Source organism: Labrus bergylta, chromosome 11, assembly GCF_963930695.1.
Source record: "Labrus bergylta chromosome 11, fLabBer1.1, whole genome shotgun sequence".
Classification (NCBI taxonomy): Eukaryota; Metazoa; Chordata; class Actinopteri; order Labriformes; family Labridae; genus Labrus; species Labrus bergylta.
The window spans coordinates 14,100,312-14,120,696 of NC_089205.1; the positions used below are offsets into that span (position 1 = coordinate 14,100,312).

Here is a 20,385-nt window from a genome sequence, read left to right on the forward strand (position 1 = left end):
AGCTGTCCAGTGGAAGGGAACGCGAGGGAGTCGGCCTTTTTGACCTCCATTTTGTACAGTTGGACACTAGAGCAGTTGAAGATTAAGTGTGCTGCAGAGGCTGAGGAAGGCCAGAGAAGATCCCTGTCCAATGTTATGCCATATAACCAGTTTTCTCACTTTCAGCCAGAAGACCTTTGACTTTTTTAGATGCATCACAAAGGCCACATTCATGCTTCCTCATCTGTCTCATTTTCAAGTTAAAGCAGGGAAAGGCTCCTTATACTGCTGCACAGTGATTTGTTTTTGTCATTTACAGGGATACTTTCATCATAATCCGCAGTTTGTTCATGTCTACGTATTAAACTTTACTGTCTTTGAGTCTCCTTGAGTAACATGTAGAGTGGAGCCACATGGAGGACATAATGAAGGAAATACAACTTTTGATTATTACTCAATCTCTCTCAAATGTGCAGGATGTTTTTACTGAGAGTCTAGCAGCAACAGAAAATGAAAATTATTTTTTTAGACAAAGTGAAACAATGTTTATGAAAGCACATGGTTGCTGCTGTCAAGCATAATCACACGCACATTGACGTAAACATGAATGTGTTGTTGATTTCGTTCTCTATCATTCCAAGGAAATTCCATGAGACTTCATGTCTGGGAATCACACATGAATGATGACTCAGAATGGGATTCTGGGAACTAACCCGGATCATCTTACCTAATCAATAGTACTTCCCTGAAGTAGTTAGCATAGCAACACTCAAATACAATGCTGCTACTTTGATGTTGAAAACAACCAAAGATCCATAGGGTTTTGTGGTCTCACAATGATAAATGTTCTGCTTCTGTTCAAACAGGGCTGATTTGTGCACTCAAAGTGTTTTCATTTTTTTTTTTTTTTTTTAGCATTTATAACCAAACAGATCCTAAAGTGTTAATCTTGTGCAATCAAAGGCACTCATTACTTCATGTAAGCATGCACTGCAGATGACAATTCTCACCCGCTGAAAACAAGATTTAAAAAGGATCAAAGAATTGTGATTTTGGAGGGAAAACAGTGACATGAATAATGAGTAAGGTCTCTGTTTGACTGGAGTGCTGCCTGCAGATACTTGGCATTTGTTTATTTGCAGGAGGGAGCAGTTCTATTTTGATATGAGAGCTTAAGGTCATTTTAGGTCCCAATCCATTAAAATGGACTCAAAGTTGTTCTTTTCTTGAATGAAACAGACTTTCATTGAGCTAAGACCTAATATGAATGTGGTCAACTTTTTTTCAAATATCTCATATATAAATAAAAAAACCCAGATATTTTTAAATGCACTTTTGACTATGCTAAGCTACATTAAATACTGTATGCCTTACCATAACCCAAATGGTAAATCTGACTGCAATCTGTCTTGACATCTCCATCACAGATAGCAGTGTTGAAGATTCTGCTGTTTGATAAAAATCCTTAAGCCATTATCTATAATAACCACCATTGCGCAGAAGCGAACACATCACACATAATTAGCACTGATGCTTGGCACATGCCTGACGCCTGTCTTCTCAGTGATTACTGACATTGCTCCCTCATCCATATCAATCAAAGCTCTCTCAGCCATTCATGGTTGACTTGGCTGGGCATTACATAAATGCCATAAGTCATCATGTCTTATTATGTTATTTTTTTAATATGTTAGAGATGCCTTCCATTGATGTTTACTGAGAGAGAAAGAGAAGGCAGGTTTGAATGTTACATTGGATGCCCTTATGACATGGGAAAAGATCAAGGTGGCTAATCCACAAGCTGTTAACAGCTGTAGTTGCACTTGGGAGGAGCTAAGGCGTTTCTGAGAATGACAGCAACATCTACACCTTTCCAACCTCCAATAACAATAACACAGCTATGAGATTAAGTAAAACTGAACTGAATGAACTAGAGTGATACCTGGTAGGCATCTACCAACACCGACTTGTCACTTAAATTGACCACACCCTAAATATACATGACTTAGAGGCTCTAAATAGCATTAAACAGTGAGTTATATAAAAATCAACCCCCTTGTAGTTGTAAATAATAGGAAAAAATGTCTATACATAGCAAACTGTGCTTTGTACCAGGCTGTAAACAAGTTAAAGCTGATAAATTGGGCATTTTAAATTGGGGTGATTGGGATTGGCTCTCCTCACGTGGCCACTTGAGGGTCAGTCGTTGGCACTTCTCCATTGGTTTTACAGTATTTCTCAGCTCTGGAGTATACTGCTTTTTAAAAACAGGCTTTAAGATTAGCAGCAGCAGCGATGGGAATATTGTGTTGGTCTTTTGTTAATATTCACTCTGTTACCTTTCTACCTCCATCTGGCTTCACTCTAAATTTTCTCTCTCTCACACTGATATTGTTACTTTAACCAATGTTTTTTTTTTTTTTTCATTTAGTCCACCTTAGACTACTTTCACTACCTCACAAATGCCTCTCTCTGCCTCTGCCTCTTTCCATTCAGGTTGTTTTAGTCATTAGCTGACACGCTGATAACATCTCAAGACACCTGTTCTCTTTTTCCAATGCTGCATCATCTCGCTCTTTCGCTCTGCCTCTCTCTTCCTCCGTCCCTCTCTCTGCCTCCTCTCCTCCTCCCTCTTATCTGCTCGACAGGTCTGGAGAGAACAAATTAGACCTGCTAAATTAAGCCGCACACACAGCTCCTGTCTAGCTGGGGGGGAAGCTGCATGAGCGCCTTGTGAGTGTGTGTGTGTGTATTTTTGTGTGCAAAATGCGAAGACAAAAACACACTCAGACACAAGTTCTTTGAAAAATGGGTAAAATGGATCAAATAAGATAAGCCCCAAGAGCTAGATTCTGTTTAAAATGTACAGATAAGGTGTGATTATTTGACCAGAGGAGAAATAACAAAGGAGGAAGAGGAGAGAAAATTAGAGAGTCTGAAAGAGAGAGATAAGGGAGTTATATTTTAAGGTACTTTCACTTTGTTGTACTGTATATTTGTTGAGGTTATTAAAGGCTGGCTAGAAAACACTAACACAAAGTTTGTAGCTTTTGTTTTCCTTATTTTTTTTTAAATCGCATTACGTGTTTTGACTGCTTGTTGCTGTAGCAACACCTGTATCTTGATTTTATCCAACTCTAAAAGGCTAGAGACACCAATCCAATCCCTGTGTAAATGAATTGATTTGGATTTGAATAGTGTTTTCAGTTTTCTTACTTCTCAAAGCTCTTTTATACTACATGTCACTTTCACCCAGATGACAGAGGCTGCTTCATAAACTTAATAAGAAAAGCAAGCAGTACAGTAGGAGTAAATCAGGGTTCAGTGTCTTGCCCAAGGACCCTTCAACATGTCACTGTAGGAGTTGGCGATCAAACGCCCGACCTTCTGTTTGCGCCAATTGGAAGCAGTTTGTAACCATACATTTTTTGAAAACTTCTGCTCTTAGTTGTTGGACTTTGATTTGTCAAGCACCTCACATTTGCTGAGATGAATGGAAAACATGATGTTAAACTATCTTTCTATACCTATCTTACCTAACCTATACCTAACTATCTTTCTATACCGTCAAATCACCTCCAACATACCATGTTGGTACGGTTACTAATTTCTTCGTAGCAGTAGTTTTTCCAAAGAAGAAGGGAAAGTGTTTCAAGGAGTGTTTTTAAATTCCAATGACACGCTCATTGTAACTGTAGTTTATTAGCAATCATACTAAAAAGAGATGTGTCCCAAACAATGCACTTCTTATAATAAATGACAAAGCTAGCCCGAAACTACAGAATCCAGCTGTTTAAGATGACCTTGATATGATCTAAATGAAAATGAAGCACATTAAAGCTTTAATGCCACGGACATGATTGGTAAGTAAGAAAGACTTTCCATAACCGTGATTGCTTTTGAGATAAAGAAACATAGAAGTACTACAGCACTGAAGGGGTAAAAAAAAAACTTTTTTCCTGGAAGATTTCAGTACCATGACATGTGCTTCTGCTGGTGATGTGCGAGAGCTTTTAGTTCAAATTGTGATGAGAGCAGGGTAAATGTTTTCACGGGAGCTGTAATGTCAAAATGACAGTATAAAGCAAGGTGTCGCCTGCAAATTCACTATCTCTCTCATCCTCTTTTCTGCCCCTCCATGTGCTCTTATCACTTTCTCTCTCTCTCTTTTTCTCAGATAATAAGCAATGCCACCAGTTCAACTGTGTGTCTGTGACGCTGTGTCTCTTCCACTCTTTCTCCTGGGCACTCATAAAAGATCAGGCAGTGGAACATCTTTAAATGCCTCTCTGTCTCTCCCCTGCTCTGTCTCTTCCCCCCTCTTATTATAGGGTGGGAGAACATCTTCAAGTCCCTCTCTTTCCTCTTCCTGACAGAATGACAAAGCTAATCTCCTTATCTGTTCCTTTGACAGCCTTTAAGAGACCCCTTTCTCATCCGCTATCCCTTCTGCCCCCATAAATATGTCTTCCCTCTACAGTTGAGTGGACGGGAGAGAAAGAACACTTGGGTGATATATTTCCACATTTCACCACCAGTGTAACAAGATCTTACCTCTCACCATTCTCACATCATCTCCCATAGTTTTCTCCACCCTCATGATCCCATGTCTTCCTTTTATGGCCAAGTAGACGAACAAGAGTGAAGAAGCGTTTTACCTAAGCCCAATGTTACAAAATATAAAAAACACACTGAGCTATGTCCCCCCAAAAAATCTGCTCACTGTTCTTCCTCAGCTGTGTGTGTGTGTGTGTGTGTGTGTGTTTTAGTGTGAGTGTGTCTGAGTGAAATTCTCACCTGCAGTGAATAGTAGACTTTGAATCCCGGCTTTGCAACAAAGTAGTCATTAGACTTGAAGGTGACTCTGAGCGTATTGGTTTTGGAGTTAAGACTGGGCGGCGCCTTCTGCCCACACCAGCGACCCCAAATTATAGTGCTGGTCTCTGATTGGTCCTCCACTTCCACAAAGTCATACCTGTAGTGTGAAAGGGAGAGGTAGAAAAAGAGTAAGGATACAAACCTTGTAAAAAAAAAAAAAAAAAAAGGTTTTATAGATGTTGTTTGAAAAGATGGTATTGTTGGCCTGTCACTACAAATCAAAGACAGAACATTAAGACGTTGTTCGATCTTATTTTGGTTGTTTTCTTCTTTTGGTAATCACAATTCAGACTGTTTAATTTTCCAAATCTAGGAGCTAAGTGACATCACGTAAAACAATAAAGAAACCAATAGGACAGCTTTGACCTATTATACTTACAGTAAAAGATGGATTATGACAGGCACATTTGTATTTCTAAATGAGAGTCAAATGCAGCTTACTGATAGTTGTGAATTGATTTTAGTATAATGTAACTCTTGTCAGGGGATCTCACAAGTCTTTATGAATAAGTCAAACTTTTCTAAAAACCTGTGTAATAATATCACCAGACCCCTGTAGTATGCCTGCCTTATCTGATGATTGGTTATTGCACTGTTCTCAGATCTTAATGACTACTTCCGTGAGCACTGTGTTTCTATAACCAATAAAAGGATCACATCACAAAAAGTCTCAAATCACTTCACCGGCCTGTCATAGTGCTTGAAAAGTACAGAAAAATGTTTTGGATACTTTGGGTGACTTCATCAATCCATGCCAAAGTCAACTTCCATTAGAGTCCACCAATCAAGTACATACAAAACTGATTTGAAAAACAGGACAAAGCTACTTTCTCCTTCTCCCTACCTCACAAATCTTTTCTCTCCCCCCCTCCATTCTGTTCCCCATTGTCTTTTCAGCAAAGTGCTTACAAAGCTGACAAAGTTACATGTGGGGATTAAAAAGTCGGCTACTCAACCCTCAAGGACAAGCTTCTTATGATTCTTGCCAAAGAAGTAAACTTCAACAAGCAGTCTCTCTCCACCCCCTAAACATTTTGTATAATTATCTCAACTCTTCTTTAAATTAGAGTTTATTGTTTGTGGATTAATATGTACATTAAGAAATGTTTCCCCCCTTTTTAATGCAGCTCATATTTGTCCTTTCAACTTTGACCTCTCGTCAACAAAGTTGTTTTTCTCCTTTTTGTCCTTCCAATCAGTTCTTCTCTCACAGCCTCACTTTACTTACTTTCATTTGACCTTTTCCTTGTTACAGCTGCTTGCATGTCATTTATTATGTTTTTCACTCCTCAAGTCAGACATTTTATACCATCATACTGACTTGTCTTCATATTTTTGCTCTAATCCTCTCGTCTCCATTCTATCTTTGTGCCCCTCCAATGGTTATTATTTTAATCTTTTCAAAGATTTACCTGCAGATTCCATTCTCATCCTCCTCCAGGCCAAAGTGTCCATCAAACTCCAGGTGTATGCGGCTCCCTGGTGGCGACAGCAGTTTCCATGACAGCAGCAGATTGCGGGGGTAAGCGTTGGGGTAGCGTGGGCTTTGGATGACTCCACCCGATGGTGTGACTGTGATGTTTTCCTCTTTGCGGTACAAGTCTGTGGTGAGGCGATTGCTGTCTGTTAGTGGTTACAACTAATCAGTTAGTTAGTCCAGTTGTAAATAAACAAGCAAAGCAGCTTTTTTCATATAGACACTTAAACATTTAAAGACGCTGGCACAGATTGAAGACGTAAAACAAACACACTAACAATACAGACATAAATGCGACATATCAGTCTAACGAGATGCACAGCAAATTCTGTTGTACTATGTGCAATGGCAATAAAGGTATTTTATTCTATTAATGGAGTGGTTTTTAAGGAAAACAGTGAGTCACATTCTTTCTAATTTTCAAATAAATATGAAACAAGCTTGACATTTGGTGGAAAAAATTCAGAGGTCAACAAAAGTATGCTGTGCGACTGTTATGAAAAACAACAATTTAATATATGCAGAAAAGGGCCATGGACCAACCTGTTGGTCAAGATAAATAAGGAATTCCCTAAATATATTAGGACAGGGAATGTCTCCAAAAAAGATTTTGATGACAATACTGTCTTTCCTAGGCTAGCGATGGATATATACTTCCCTACACAGGTAATATAATGTATATGTTTAATACACTATGGCATATATAACATGTTGGGTACCACAACTGTATTTAAAAATCATTTGAAGTCATTGGAAAAACTGCCTTTCCAGTGAATGTAATTACATCGCTGTGCCAAAACATGAGACATGTATTAATGTCTCAGTGCTCAAGCTATTTCGCTACCTTACCACAAACACATAGTCAAAAGAATACACACACACTTCATCATAACACATCAACCCTTTCATATCTCCCAAAAAAGAAAATGAGAATGACGAATTTGGTAACTGTCATGAGCTCTGCTTATTAGCTGTGCAGACTTCTTCTAATGTGATTTCAAAAGTCTTCTTTGAAGTCAAATAACTGCTCATCAGTACTGATCAACATCATGATCACACCCGTCCGAATATCTAATCCTGATTATCAAATGCATTCATAAACCTGATTGTGATATGGCACAACAAAACTCATTAATTGTTACAATCATCTAATTGCTGGCTCCATAAAAATTAGAAGGAAAGAAATCCTTACACATACTAAGAAACACACACACACACACACGCTCTCTCTGAGGTCAGGGTGTGTGCTGGTGTAGGCTGACAGGGCTGTATTTTCTGAGGGGTGCATGTTTTTTTTTTTTTTTGCAAGAATGAGAGGGCTGAATGCATAATCGAGGCATCTCAGTATGCACCCCTGGGAGATGATGATGAAGCTTTGGCCTTCTCCTCCTCCTCTTCACTGCAAACTTGCCTCTTTTCCTCTCTCCTCATTCCCTTTATCCTCTCTTTACCTTGCTCTTCTTTGCTTCAGTCAGTAATTCTGTCACATCGGTCATTCTGCATTCTTCAGCAGTCACAGCCACTGCCAAATCTGGCTCTGGTAATTAACACTGTACCTACGGCAAATGTGTGTATGTGTAAATGCATTTGTATGTGACAGTGTATACTTTCAGTTATGAGCATTTATGCTTGCATAAATGTGTGTGTGCGTCGTGAGAGTGTGTGGGTTGCTGGGTGGTTTTGTGTGTGTGTATCTGTGAGTTTGTTAGTAAAGGAATTATTCCACTCTGCTGATCAGAAGCTCCTCTGTGTGTGTCCATTCACTCATAAAAGTGCTTATGTGTCAGGAACTTTCACCCACAAAGGCCACTGAGGAACAGGGTACATAGTGTGTATGTATGTGCAACCGTGAGCAGTCACATATATTCACCAGGGAGTTTGGGTTCATGACTGTGTGGCAATTGTCACGTCCTGCATATGGAGTGCCAATCTATAGTTTCTCACATCCAAGATTGCACTTAATATTTTTAGTTGTAATATTTTTAGTAAAAAATAAAAACCCAGTCATTTTTTTTTCCTACTAAAAAACAGTCATTATAATCAAACTTTATAATTGTAGGCTACGATATCAAACTGTTTTTACTCTCTCATCAGAAGGGAGAGTCCAAGAATATGTCACAAATATCCAAAAAGCTTTCTTCTCTGATCTCTGATTTACATGTGAGTAGATGACAGATGATTGTATAATGTTCACATAGGTCCCCGACCTAGGGCATACCATGTTTGAGGGAACTATCTTAATTTTCAAGCAAACTTCAACTTTGCAGCCATACTTGTCATTATTTTGAATATGTTGTAATTTTATCTAAAACTCATTAACTCGTTTAGGAAAGACGCACAACAGGCATCTTGTGCATTTTTAAATCCCAGTGAAAGGATGCTATCCAAAATATTCTGGCTTTGGTTGCTAACTTGCTGCTGGCTTCTAGCATCAAATCTTTATGAGGTTTCTGCCACTGTTTCTTTGCTAAATGTTGCTTAGTGCTGTGCTCATGGTGAGTTATTGTTTGGTCTGTGTGAATGGTATAATGCGTCGAGAGCTGCGAACGAGTTTTCTGTTTCAGATCTAGAGAATAGACGGAACTAGAGACTGGCAGCGACATTTCTTCTGCCTGATGTACAAATGAGTGTTAGGCTATGATTTTGGACACAGAGAGAGTTGAGAGAATCCTACACATACATCAGGGGTACAGTTTTATAGGCAGTGCAGTCTCAGAAACTCAGTGAGTCATTTTTGTGTTCTTATAGATCTGCAGTACAATGGACTTCAAAGAAAACTGTGGCCATGCTGACCTTTTGCCTTAATATTTTATTCAGGGGTTTCACATTTGTATTAGGAAATTAATGCAGGACTCAGACTTTCTTATGCACATTATTTAAGTATATAACAGTAAGATTGCTAGCTTCTACATCAACGACTGAACAAAATATTTAAAAAATTGAATAAAGGAACGATGTATAGTTTTTCTTTTACAAGATCCTACACTTGTTTATTTTATATTGATGTAAAGTCAGCACATCAACAACTCTGCAGAGTCAGCACTTTATCCCCACATCCAATTAGCTAAGCTACAAGGCCAAACTATGTATATTTATTTATATATAAAAAGGAATGTGTCACCATCCAAACTATATCAGGGCAGGATGGGCACTGGATGATTGAAATATGTGAAATTAGAAGAGGCTGTTATTACTTGGCTTAACCATGCATGTCAGGACATTTTCTGCCAGTAAATCCCCTCCACACTGTCCTGTATGTGGTGCCAATAAAAGTTCCAGTTTAATTTGTTCCTCTGTTCACTTTTTCCTCTCTTCTCCTCATTCACACCACCAGGAAGTCTTGTCAGTGACAAGCAAAAAATGACTTCAAGGAAATTGCAAAAAGTTTCTCTATATCCTGATCTGTAAAAGTAAATCTATCTTCTAATATCTTGGGTGTATGTGTTACGATAGGAAATGAATGCTCTCTGAAGATGGGGAATTATTGAAGGATAAAAAATGATAATCAGAGTTTTATAATGTATCTAGTATTTGATCCAAGTTATACCTTATCATTAAAATTAGGCTAATCCAATTCACAGATTCTGCATAAAAACAAAATAAAACCTGGATATGACTGGATTTTAGTATTGGTAGGTGTTGTATCGTCCTCTAACATTTTAGTGAGCATTGGCTGTTTCAGGAAAACTGTCCATGTGGAGAGCAGAGGGGTCTGATGCAATCCCCCCAGCACAATCCAAGAATCCATTGCAGTTATCCGACTGGTTTAGCTTTAATTAATGTCTTTAATCAAATATCTGCATGCAAGTTCAGCTAACACTCTATTACTTGATGTTGTGTCTCAACACCAAACTCCATTCTTTCTTCCCAAGTTGCCAGTCGGGCTGTAAACTATGGCAACAGACTGAAGAGAGCCAAAAATATTTGAACTTCAACTGCTGGCAACACCAGAGCCCCAGAAAGTTGGCCACTGTTCCCAGTAGCACATTAAAAAAATATCAGCGAAATTAAAAACATATGGATGGTGTACAGAGACTTTAAGTAGAAAACTTTATTGTCGTTGGGATTGATGGTTTTTCTTATGCCACGTCCACCTAAGCAATTAATAATAGTTTAGATTCATATTTGGACTTTTTGTGCCTTTATTGGAGGGATAGGACTTTGGATGGAGTCGGAAATCAGGGAGAGAGAGAGAGAGAGAGAGAGAGAGAGAGAGAGAGAGAGAGAGAGAGTGGGGAATGACATGCGAGGAAAGGAGCCACAGGTCGGATTTGAACCCTGGCCACCAGTTTGGAGGAACATAGCCTTTGTACTTAGGGGGCACACACACACTAACCACTACGCCACTGGCTTGGGGAGCCAGTAACAATAGTAAGGAATCTTGGGAAAAATAGGTGGTCAATTAAAGATGGCAGGTATCTCTAAAATTAGTATTTACTCCATAATACTAAGCAAAAAAGGCTCATGATTCTCATCAAAGCCACAAAACCACAGAATCTGTCTCATTATCTCGTGTGTTTTATCAGAACTGTGCTGAAAACCACTTACACACATCTCTTTTGATCTTGACAGAAAATTAAAGTTCTGCAATCTCAGGAAGTAAGATCATGTCAAAACTGCTGATAATATCAGTGACAGCCTGACTCATCTCATAGTACACACACACACACACTCACACACACACACACACACACACACAACACACACACACACACACACACACACACACACACACACACACACACACACACACACACACACACTCACATACGTAGAGTACACGTAATGTCTGACACTCACAATTAAGCCTTCAGCCCCCTGATCTGACACCTAAATAACCGTGACAATGATGCTGTGTGACGTGTGTGTGTGTGTGTGAAGTTGTGTGTGTGTGTGTGTGTGTGTGTGTGTGTGTGTTTTGTGCGTGGGACCTGCTGAAGTGTGCTTGTGGATATGCCAGGAAAAAAAGTTCATGATTGTATGTGTGTATTCGAATGAATGCACGTCTTCTGGGATGTATGTGGGAAAATTCTCGCTAATTAAACTTGGCTCTCCCACCTCCAGTGCCAGGGTGTGATGTTCTTCATGGCTCTGGGATCTATTTCTGATCCAAGTGCCAATCACACCCTGATCAGCCTGCAAAGAGCATGCATCAGAGACCAACAATCTAGTTCTGAGAGGAAATTAATAAAATTACAAGAAAATAACTGATAACAAGGACAAGATATTACATTTATAAATATCCCTCTCAATTAAAAGTTTATTTTGTTGAAGTAACAGACTAGAAAAGCGTCACTCTATATGAAAAACCTCTGCTTTTTTTAATCCTTGTGTATATTCTATGCAAACCAGGAGCTATTCTTCTTGACTGACAGTGTGCATATGATACTTTCTCACTCAGAGACACACTCCCACAGGACATTACCTACAACAAGGCAACCCCATTTCCTACATCTGCCACCCCTGTCTAACATATCCTGTCTGACTTTCATCTTCTCAAAATGAATTCTCATACTCCCCAGCACTATAGCTAACAGGACACACAGATAGAACATTCACTTTCAGCTGTGGAAAACTCCCTGGAGACATGTTATGTGGCTGCTCTCGTTCTTGGTGGCAGTCCTACTTTCTGTCTATAAAAACAGGCGTTGAAGAACTGTCATGGATGGAGGATTGGTTTGCTTTTCTGGGGGTTAGGGTTGTTTTTAAGTATTTTCCAAGTATTATGAGAGCTGTATGATACTAATCTCATAACTATACAGTCTTGTATTTGGCCAGTTAGTGTAGCTTGGGTAGAGGGGTAAACGGCTGGCTTCAAACAACACATTAAAGCTCACAAATGAACACCTTTTTTTTATCTCTCACATATATATATATATAACAGAGAAGTTAAAACGACAATAAGTTGTTTTTGCCTTTCATTTTCTTGGCCAGTTCAAATTGGAAGTATTCACTTGTTACCTGGCAAATGGAAATAAAAATTTTTTTTATTCTCAACATGTTTAACTCTTGCTTTAATCATGAAAGGGAAAACTACATTGTAAGTATACAGACAAGTCTAGAGATATTTCAGTGGCAGGAAAAGGGAGTTAAAGCGATCAATTTTTTTGAATTTGGCAGACAGGCATATAAAACATCTGACATGTCACAGGAAATTAAAGACTTTTTAATTAAAACGGTTTGGCTTGGTACAGCGTTCTATGTAAGCAGGCCAACTCGATTCACTTTGGGGTTTACTTCTCTGGTAAATACGGATGGAATTTAAGGAGCGTTTCATGAGCCAGTTTGACTGCTGCATGAATGGACCTCGGCAGAAGCTTTGCCAGTAATCTACTGAAATATTTAACTTCATAAAAAGGACATTCTTTTTTATTAATACTATTATGGTTATAGAACATTTTCTGCCATACTTGGCTATCTGCTTCACTTTGTTTCCACCTGTGTTTGGATACAGTGTAGAACATGGTCTATTAGCAGCAAAACTTCTGGTAAACACTGTGCAAGCATGTGTGTCCATCTGTGTGTGTTTGTGTTTATGTCATCGGTTGTTTATGTGTATTCAGCAGGCTTGTATGTGCACATCTGTTCATAGCTACATATGAGTCTGTGTGTGTGTGTGTGTGTGTGTGTGTGTGTGTGTGTGTGTGTGTGTGTGCGTTCTTGTACCTTGTGTGTCTATCGGTTGTTGATGCGGGAAGCTGTACTTGCACCCTCAGAGTATTTTCACCCATGAGAAATAACCAAAGCTTTTTCCATCTGGCTAAATGTTAGCTCAAGGCCTGTGTGTGTGTGTGTGTGTGTGTGGGGTTGTGTGTCTGTGTGTGTGTGTTTGTTTGCATCACTGTGCTGCTTATCAAAGCCTGTGCTGGCTCCACTGTTTTGCCACTCTCTCATGACAAATCAGCTTTAAATATTCTCCCTTGTTTCTCAGTCACACCCACACAAGCACAGAGGCATGAAAATGGCTAACACACACACACACACACACACACACACACACACACACACACACACACACACACACACACACACACACACACACACACACACACAAACACACACAAATCCTGGAGGTGAACACTGCATGCCAAGGGGTGTCAGCTTTGGTCAGTGTCGACTTTAGACCCACTTTTCTCCTCCTTTCTCGGTTCCCTCCATCCTGCACCGTATATCCCTCCCTCTTTTTCCCTTTCATTTAACTACAACAAAAACACCGAAGCTTTCATTTTTCTTTTCTTTTTTTCTTTGGTTCGCGCCAATGGAGGCCTGATAAACATTCTCACACTTAAAAGCATTTCAAACCTTTGTCATGCCGCTCAGGGAACAAGACTAACCCTGGTCCCTGAGGCGTGACCAAGGTTTGACTCGGTCCCTGAGGCGTGAAATATTAATAAATTGAGAATGGACCAAAAAAATAGTGCATCACTACTGTTTTTCTTGTCGTCCTCCTGCTTCATCTGATAAATGATCTATTTTTCTTTCAGATTGTCTGTTAAAATCACCCCCACCTCCGCTGCCATAACTCATTTATTTCTATTAGTTTTTTATGCAAATAGACTGCATGTTTTCGATGGCAGTGTAAAAGTGTGGGGAATTGGGATGCTAAAGTGGAGTGATGGCATGAAGAAGAGGACAGAGTATAGTATAGAAAGACAGGAGAAACCTTTCAGTTACGCTCCAGTTTAGCTATCAAAGTGGTGATCAAGAAGGAAAGTACATGTTTGAAGAATGTCCAGTGCATTAGGCAGGACACAGAGGCATTCAACTGAGAGTTACATATATGTGGAGGATGCTGGGGTGTGCATATACATGAATTATAGAAAACAGCACACTACATGCATTATGGCCCTTCAGTTGGACACAATACTGCAGCTGCAATAGATTTATGGCCATACAGTTTTTGTCAAAATGTATTGTAATTAGGGCCGGGCAATTCATCGTGATGACACCCTTATCACTATATTAGCATTTGCAATAAACACATCATGAAAGTCTGAAATTATCTCAATAAATATAAAAAAAACAATTTTAATGTTGTCAAGCAATTCTTTCTCACTCTGCATGTGTACATTTTGCTGTATGGTGGCCTGTGTATGATGCCCATGTTTTCACACCATTTGATGCAGTCAGATGAAGCTACAGCTAACTGTCAGCTGCTCTTAGATTAATTAATGACAATGAAGTGGAGAACATGTTGCAAACAGGTGACACATACTGTGAGTTAAAGCTAATATCCACTTTCTTTTCCGCAATTCATATCGTTATTGCAATATTGGTCAAAAAGGTACCAGACATTACATATTTTTCTCAATTCATGCAGGCCTAATTTTAATCTAAATTACTTTGGACATACAGTATGTTAAAAAAATATTTAGCACACAAAGCAACAATTTTTTCAGGTACCTTTCAAACAGAGATCATTATGAAATAAGAAGGATATAGTGTTTATACGGAACAGCAAGAACATTTCTCCCAAACTATACCAGGATTTCCAGACACAGAAAGGGAATTATCTTCATATGTCAAACTAAGATGGGAAAAAGACCTGAAACATCACAGGAGGATTGGTGTTCAGTGTGGGGCATGCAACATTCATCCACAAGTTCTAAGAAATGGAGGAAATTCGGCTGAAAATGTATTTTTAGCTTTTTTTTACAACACCACACTTTAAAAGTCATCATTCACCATTTAAAGCCATACCTCTCAGTTAGATCAGCAGTGCTTGAGACAATGTGGACACGTGTATTTGCGCTAACTAACAAACATACAAAAGCATTAGAATAATCTGTGCTTTAATTCTTATGTTCCTTTTTACTGTTATGAATTTCTTTCATAATAAAAAAAATACTTAGATGCTTCAAAATCCATTTTTGTTTGCGATTTTTTTCATCTACTGTGACATTGGTGACAAACTCTTCTTTAGTAATGTAACTTTTATTTTTACAGACATACTGTACGTTTGACAGCTAGGGGGCTGACATTGTTTGCTTGATCCCATCTGTGACCTGAGTACTCACTACTCCTTGGTTATGTATGTCACTCCAATTTGTGTTGAGATTTAAAGCCTACTAGGGTTTGTGTCAGTCTGGTAATGTACCATCACGGCTAATGACCCCATTTAAGAAAGTTGGCTAACATTAGTCAGACACCGCTCTTAGATAATGTCAGCTGAGCTGTATTGTATTAAAATAACATGTTGTGGGAGGCTTATGATAGGCTAGCTAGCTTTCACTCTCCTAGTATAATTGTTTTAAAGAGACCGATACAATGTGCTGGAGTTGATACAATGCCACAGAAGTTGAAAGCACATCTTACAGCAACGGCAGTCATCAACTATCAATGAACCACTGCCATGGAAACGGCATGCCCATCGCATTGAATCTAAAAAAAAAATTAAAAACATTTTCATATTTAAAAAAAAATGTTAGAACCAAATAAACAGAATAGATAATTTTTTATGTAGTTCTTGTTTAACTTTAAAATTGTGTGTAACTTTTCTATCCAAGTTATATTCATGATCTATTTGTGTCTATTTATGGTCTATTTACCTTTAATGATCTTTATCTATCTAATACAACATCCTGTTTCAAAGCCTTCAGAATATTTAAGTGCTTCAGGAACATCACTGACAAGACTTTATCAATAGTTGTCCTCAACAAATAATGTCACACACACTTAAAGTAGTCTACCTCCCAAACGAAACACAACTTGCAAGAAAATAGAACCAACAGCAGCCTTCAGTAACTTCAGGCAATGAGCACACACACTCTTTTATCCTCCATATCTCATTAGTGTCAATAGTGTCAATTAGTGTCAGTAAAAAAAATCTACTAAATATATTAAGCAGACATCCACTTCTCCCACCCCCTCTTGGGAAAGGGTGTGTGTGCTATGTGGCATATGCTAAAACACTTTGTGTGAGGGCATTTGTGTGTGTGTGGGTGTGTGTGTGTGTGTGTGTGTGTGTGTGTGTGTGTGTGTGTGTGTGTGTGTGCGCGTGCGTGCGTGCGTGCGTGTGTGTGTGTGTGTGTGTGAGGGGGAAAGAGGGTGTGAATGTTCCTTTAGAAGCAACACAAAGGAATGTCCTGTAACACGGACAGAGGAGGTTACACAAACATCCACAGACGTGACCAAAACAGTTTACTTGAGCTCACTCGCTCAAAACAGCTTCACACAACTCAGCGCAGACAAGTGAGAGTGAGAGAAGACAAACAGACAGACAACAACACAGAGACAGAGAAAGTGAAAGTGGAAAAAAAAGGCTGAGAATGAGGAATGAGACAGAGAAGAGATGAAAGACAGCGGGATGGATGAGAGAGAAACAAGGGGGACTGTGATTGAGTGAAAAACAAATAGAGTGAGAAAAAAATATTAAGACAGAACAGAGAAATATATATATATATATAAAAAAGGGGAAAGATAGAGAACATTGCTGCAGCTACTGTACTGTGAAAAGGACAAGAAAAGTCCACAAAGCCCCAAGATACCTCGGCACATCAAACACTGTATAGACTGCGACAAAGAGCATGTCTGAGTCACACTCTGAAAGAGGCAAAAGATAATAAATGCTTTGTTTGCATCTGTGAAGTTATGCACAGGCTTGTGCGAGTACATCCCTTGCTTTGTTGTGGTGTGCTTCCGATTTTTGCTAAGTCATCATTATTGTGCCTTTGTGATCTCCTTCAAAAGCATACACACATTAGAGACATCACTGGAAAAACTTTGACTCGAAATGCATTTAAATTTTTGCTTTGGTACTGGAGCCTTTTAGTGTGTCTTACATCTTCACCAGCGAGCCTCTGTGGCCCTTTTGGGGCTTTGATTAGCATTAGCATCCACTTAGCTTTCGTGAGTGCCTCTCAGGCATGTATGATTCATCACCTGTTTAGGGGGACAAATTACACCGATGGGTACAAAGAAGATGGACGAACTGCACTCTGCCAACTAGGCTGGAAAATCAGTGTTTGAAAAGGTGAAAATATAATATCCATGTAACTATGTAACTTAACTGCTCCCAAAGAACACATTCCACTTTGGCTCCTATTGAACATAAACACACGACATCAGCGTTCATGCCTCTTGTCCAATCGAATCACTTTAGAGAAAGTAACTTCTGTATAACAAAGTACATCTTCAAATCTGAATTAAAATGTGCATGAATAAAAAAGGGGGCATGGCTTTAGTCCTGTTTCTACAAGCCAATCTCTGTATTGCGCTACGCTAACATCCCTACATTCTTTGTGTCTTCTGCCACTCTACTTAGCAGGCTCCCACCCTCCGCTGTGATGTGCTCCTGCTTAACACCTTGGCTAAGCTCTCTGAATAATGCAGAGGGGACCAACACCTGCTGAGTCAGCACTGAAGACAGGTCAGCGGAGACACTAGCGGAACTGCTTTAGCAGCCGTAACACCCAAATGCAGAGGTGGCACAAACAAGCAGATGCATGGGTGATAGGGCACCAAATTATACATAATCACAGAAACACACAGAGAAGAGAAGAGGGGGAGAGAGAGAGAGAGAGACTGGAGCGCACAGGTTGAGAGAAGCCTAACTGTAAAAGAAAGTAGCACTCGGAAAAAATGCATAATCAATGCAGTTATGTTTCCTAGGAAACATTTGCTTTCCAACAATGTGTCATGGACAACGACATCAAGATAGTAGCAGGGTCTTAGACTTCCCTGAAAGATGCTGAATTCTCTCTTAAGTATCCCCTTGTCTTAACCCCGTAAAGAGAACAGGTTTAGTTTCATTGGACGTACAGACTAATTATTAAAAATATATCTTGTGAAAGTAGATTGGCGTTCAAAGTTACATGCACACGTGCTGCGTCATTGTCAGCTACAGTGTTATGCATAAATGGAGGGATGAAAAAGACAAAACTCTACTTCATACAGATAGCTTAATCTTCATCTTAAATGTTTTCTTTTTTGTTCACAGGAAAACAAACCCCAGGAAACAGGGACTGCCGATAAGACTGGGGGAACATGTGAAGGAAAAAAAAGGAGGACAGAATATAAAAGGAGAAGAAGACAGACGAGAGATGCACCACTTCAACGAGCAGGAGAGAAAGTAGGAGAGGAGAAAGCAGGTGGGTGTGAGAAGTTACTCAAGTTGTAATGACAGATTGTGAGGGAGGGGCGGGATAGAGAAAAGCAGAGGATGAAGGATGAGAGGGGCTTGTCCCTGTGTAACCCTCCTACACTGTGATGGAGTGTATTTACCAACACTTCATCAGCAATATCCTCCCTCTGTGTACTTGTGGGTGAATCTACACAGCATGTGGGGCCTGATGGAGTGTTGCCTGTAGCATTTGCATTATCTCATCTGCTTGTGTGATACTGTATCTGTACTATGAATCATCCAACATACTCTTTCTGGATATGGATTAGTAATATTTCTTGTCTTTTATAACTTTGGCTTAAGGTTGGATTAAGGGCCTGGTCTTCGTCACATATGGAGAAATGCCAGGGGATTCTTCAGCTATCTTAGTGTCTGTCAATCAAACCTGCAAATGTCAAGAATAACAGCTTAGGCACACCACACAGCATGCACTTTATAGATTCCGTGTGCTGCCTCTGTGTTTGAATTTAGTGCATCTGTTCAAGGGATAATGGGATAATATGTGTGTGTGTGTGTGTGTGTGTGTGTGTGTGCATGCTTGTTAAATAGTGTGTGTATGTGTGTGTGTGTGTTTGTGTGTGTTTGTAAGGCTTGTTAGGGAAGCAGTTGGCTCCTGCTGACAGCAACTGCAGTCTGAACAGCAGGGCTGACGAGGACAATCAATTAGTCCATAAACACACATACACACACACACACACACACACACACACACACACTGATGTTCACGTATAAATAGGTGTGCAGAATAAAACACGCAGCTAGAACACATTAACTGCACGAAAAGAAACCACATTTTGTCATCTTTATATCTCATGATCATACAACTGTATGAAAAACTGGCTGCTGCTATAGGCTCTGTGTGTGTTTCTGCTAAGCCACAGCTGTGGTTGCACAAGTTTATCAAATATCAGCCTTGATCCCTCTAAGGGGCTGCTTGGATGCTGTTTTCTGGATGTATGACTGTGTGTGCGTGTTTGCTCTGAGCGTTGTGTGTGATGCTGAGCAGATGCTGATGTTTTGACAGCGGTCCTGCTCTCAGTCTGCCTGCCTCACATCAGCTGTCTGTGAGTGTGAGCTTTTTCATGGGTGTGCTTCGAGAGTGCGGGGTTAAGCAGTGGTCTGCCTGTCAGTGTGTTTCTGACCTTCTATCTACCACTGGGATCACTTATCCCACCGCCGGCTCCACAGAAGCACATAACGTCATCCCCCTGCCATTTCTTTACCCTTCTACTTTTATATTCTTTCTTTCTGCCTGTTAACTTTTTCTTTCTGCCCTGCTCTCATTTTCCCTCTTTGATATGCCTCTAACAATGCCTTCTCCCCTTTTCTTCTGCGCTGCCTATCCATGTCCCTTATTGCCATGTCACCCGCCCTCCTTTCCACATTTGTATCCTCTCCTCTCAGCTCTCCTCTTCCTCACTCTCTGCCACTCCAATACCAAATTCAGACAGTAAATGATGAAATGAAAACAGGAGAGGGGAACCTAATGAAGACTAGAAGAGACAGAGAGAGAGAGAGAAAGTGGGAGAAACGCTGAGACACACAACTGGAGGATCAGAGAGCGAGAAGGAAATACGGGGAGAAACGCTGACAGTTGGAGAGGAAAAGATAAAAGTGTTTGACAGAGGAGGAAAAAAAGATTCTTTTTCATTTGTGTCGGAGCACTATTGTCAGAGTAACAAAGACATAGCACTCACAGAGCACTGGAGGATTTCTCCCTTTCTGTCTTGCTCTGCACACACACACACATATAAAACACACAAAACATAAATACACAAAGTGTTTATCTCTTTCCTTCAGCAGGGATGGATCTCCCGGGGTGAGAGCGGCTTCAGCTCTCATCATTCTGCAGTGTCATTTCTGACATTTGTCATGTTTTCGCCCTCACTTAGCCCTGCTAGCACAACCCCCCTGGCTTCACAGTATTTCT

The 20,385-nt window shown here is 39.8% G+C and overlaps 1 protein-coding gene across 2 annotated transcripts in view; it reads right to left on the reverse strand.

Moving 5' to 3' along the window:
• Window positions 1–20,385, reverse strand: part of pdgfd (platelet derived growth factor d) — a 51,393-nt gene that overhangs the window by 20,159 nt on the left and 10,849 nt on the right. Inside the window, exons 2-3 of one of the 2 annotated variants that reach the window (XM_020649630.3) lie at window positions 6,270–6,480; window positions 4,777–4,954 (exon numbers count right to left, since the gene is read on the reverse strand). In XM_020649630.3, the coding sequence (XP_020505286.1) occupies window positions 4,777–4,954; window positions 6,270–6,480 (389 nt within the window). The remainder of the gene's footprint in view (window positions 1–4,776; window positions 4,955–6,269; window positions 6,481–20,385) is intronic. The other variant, XM_020649631.3, reaches the window with a different exon arrangement.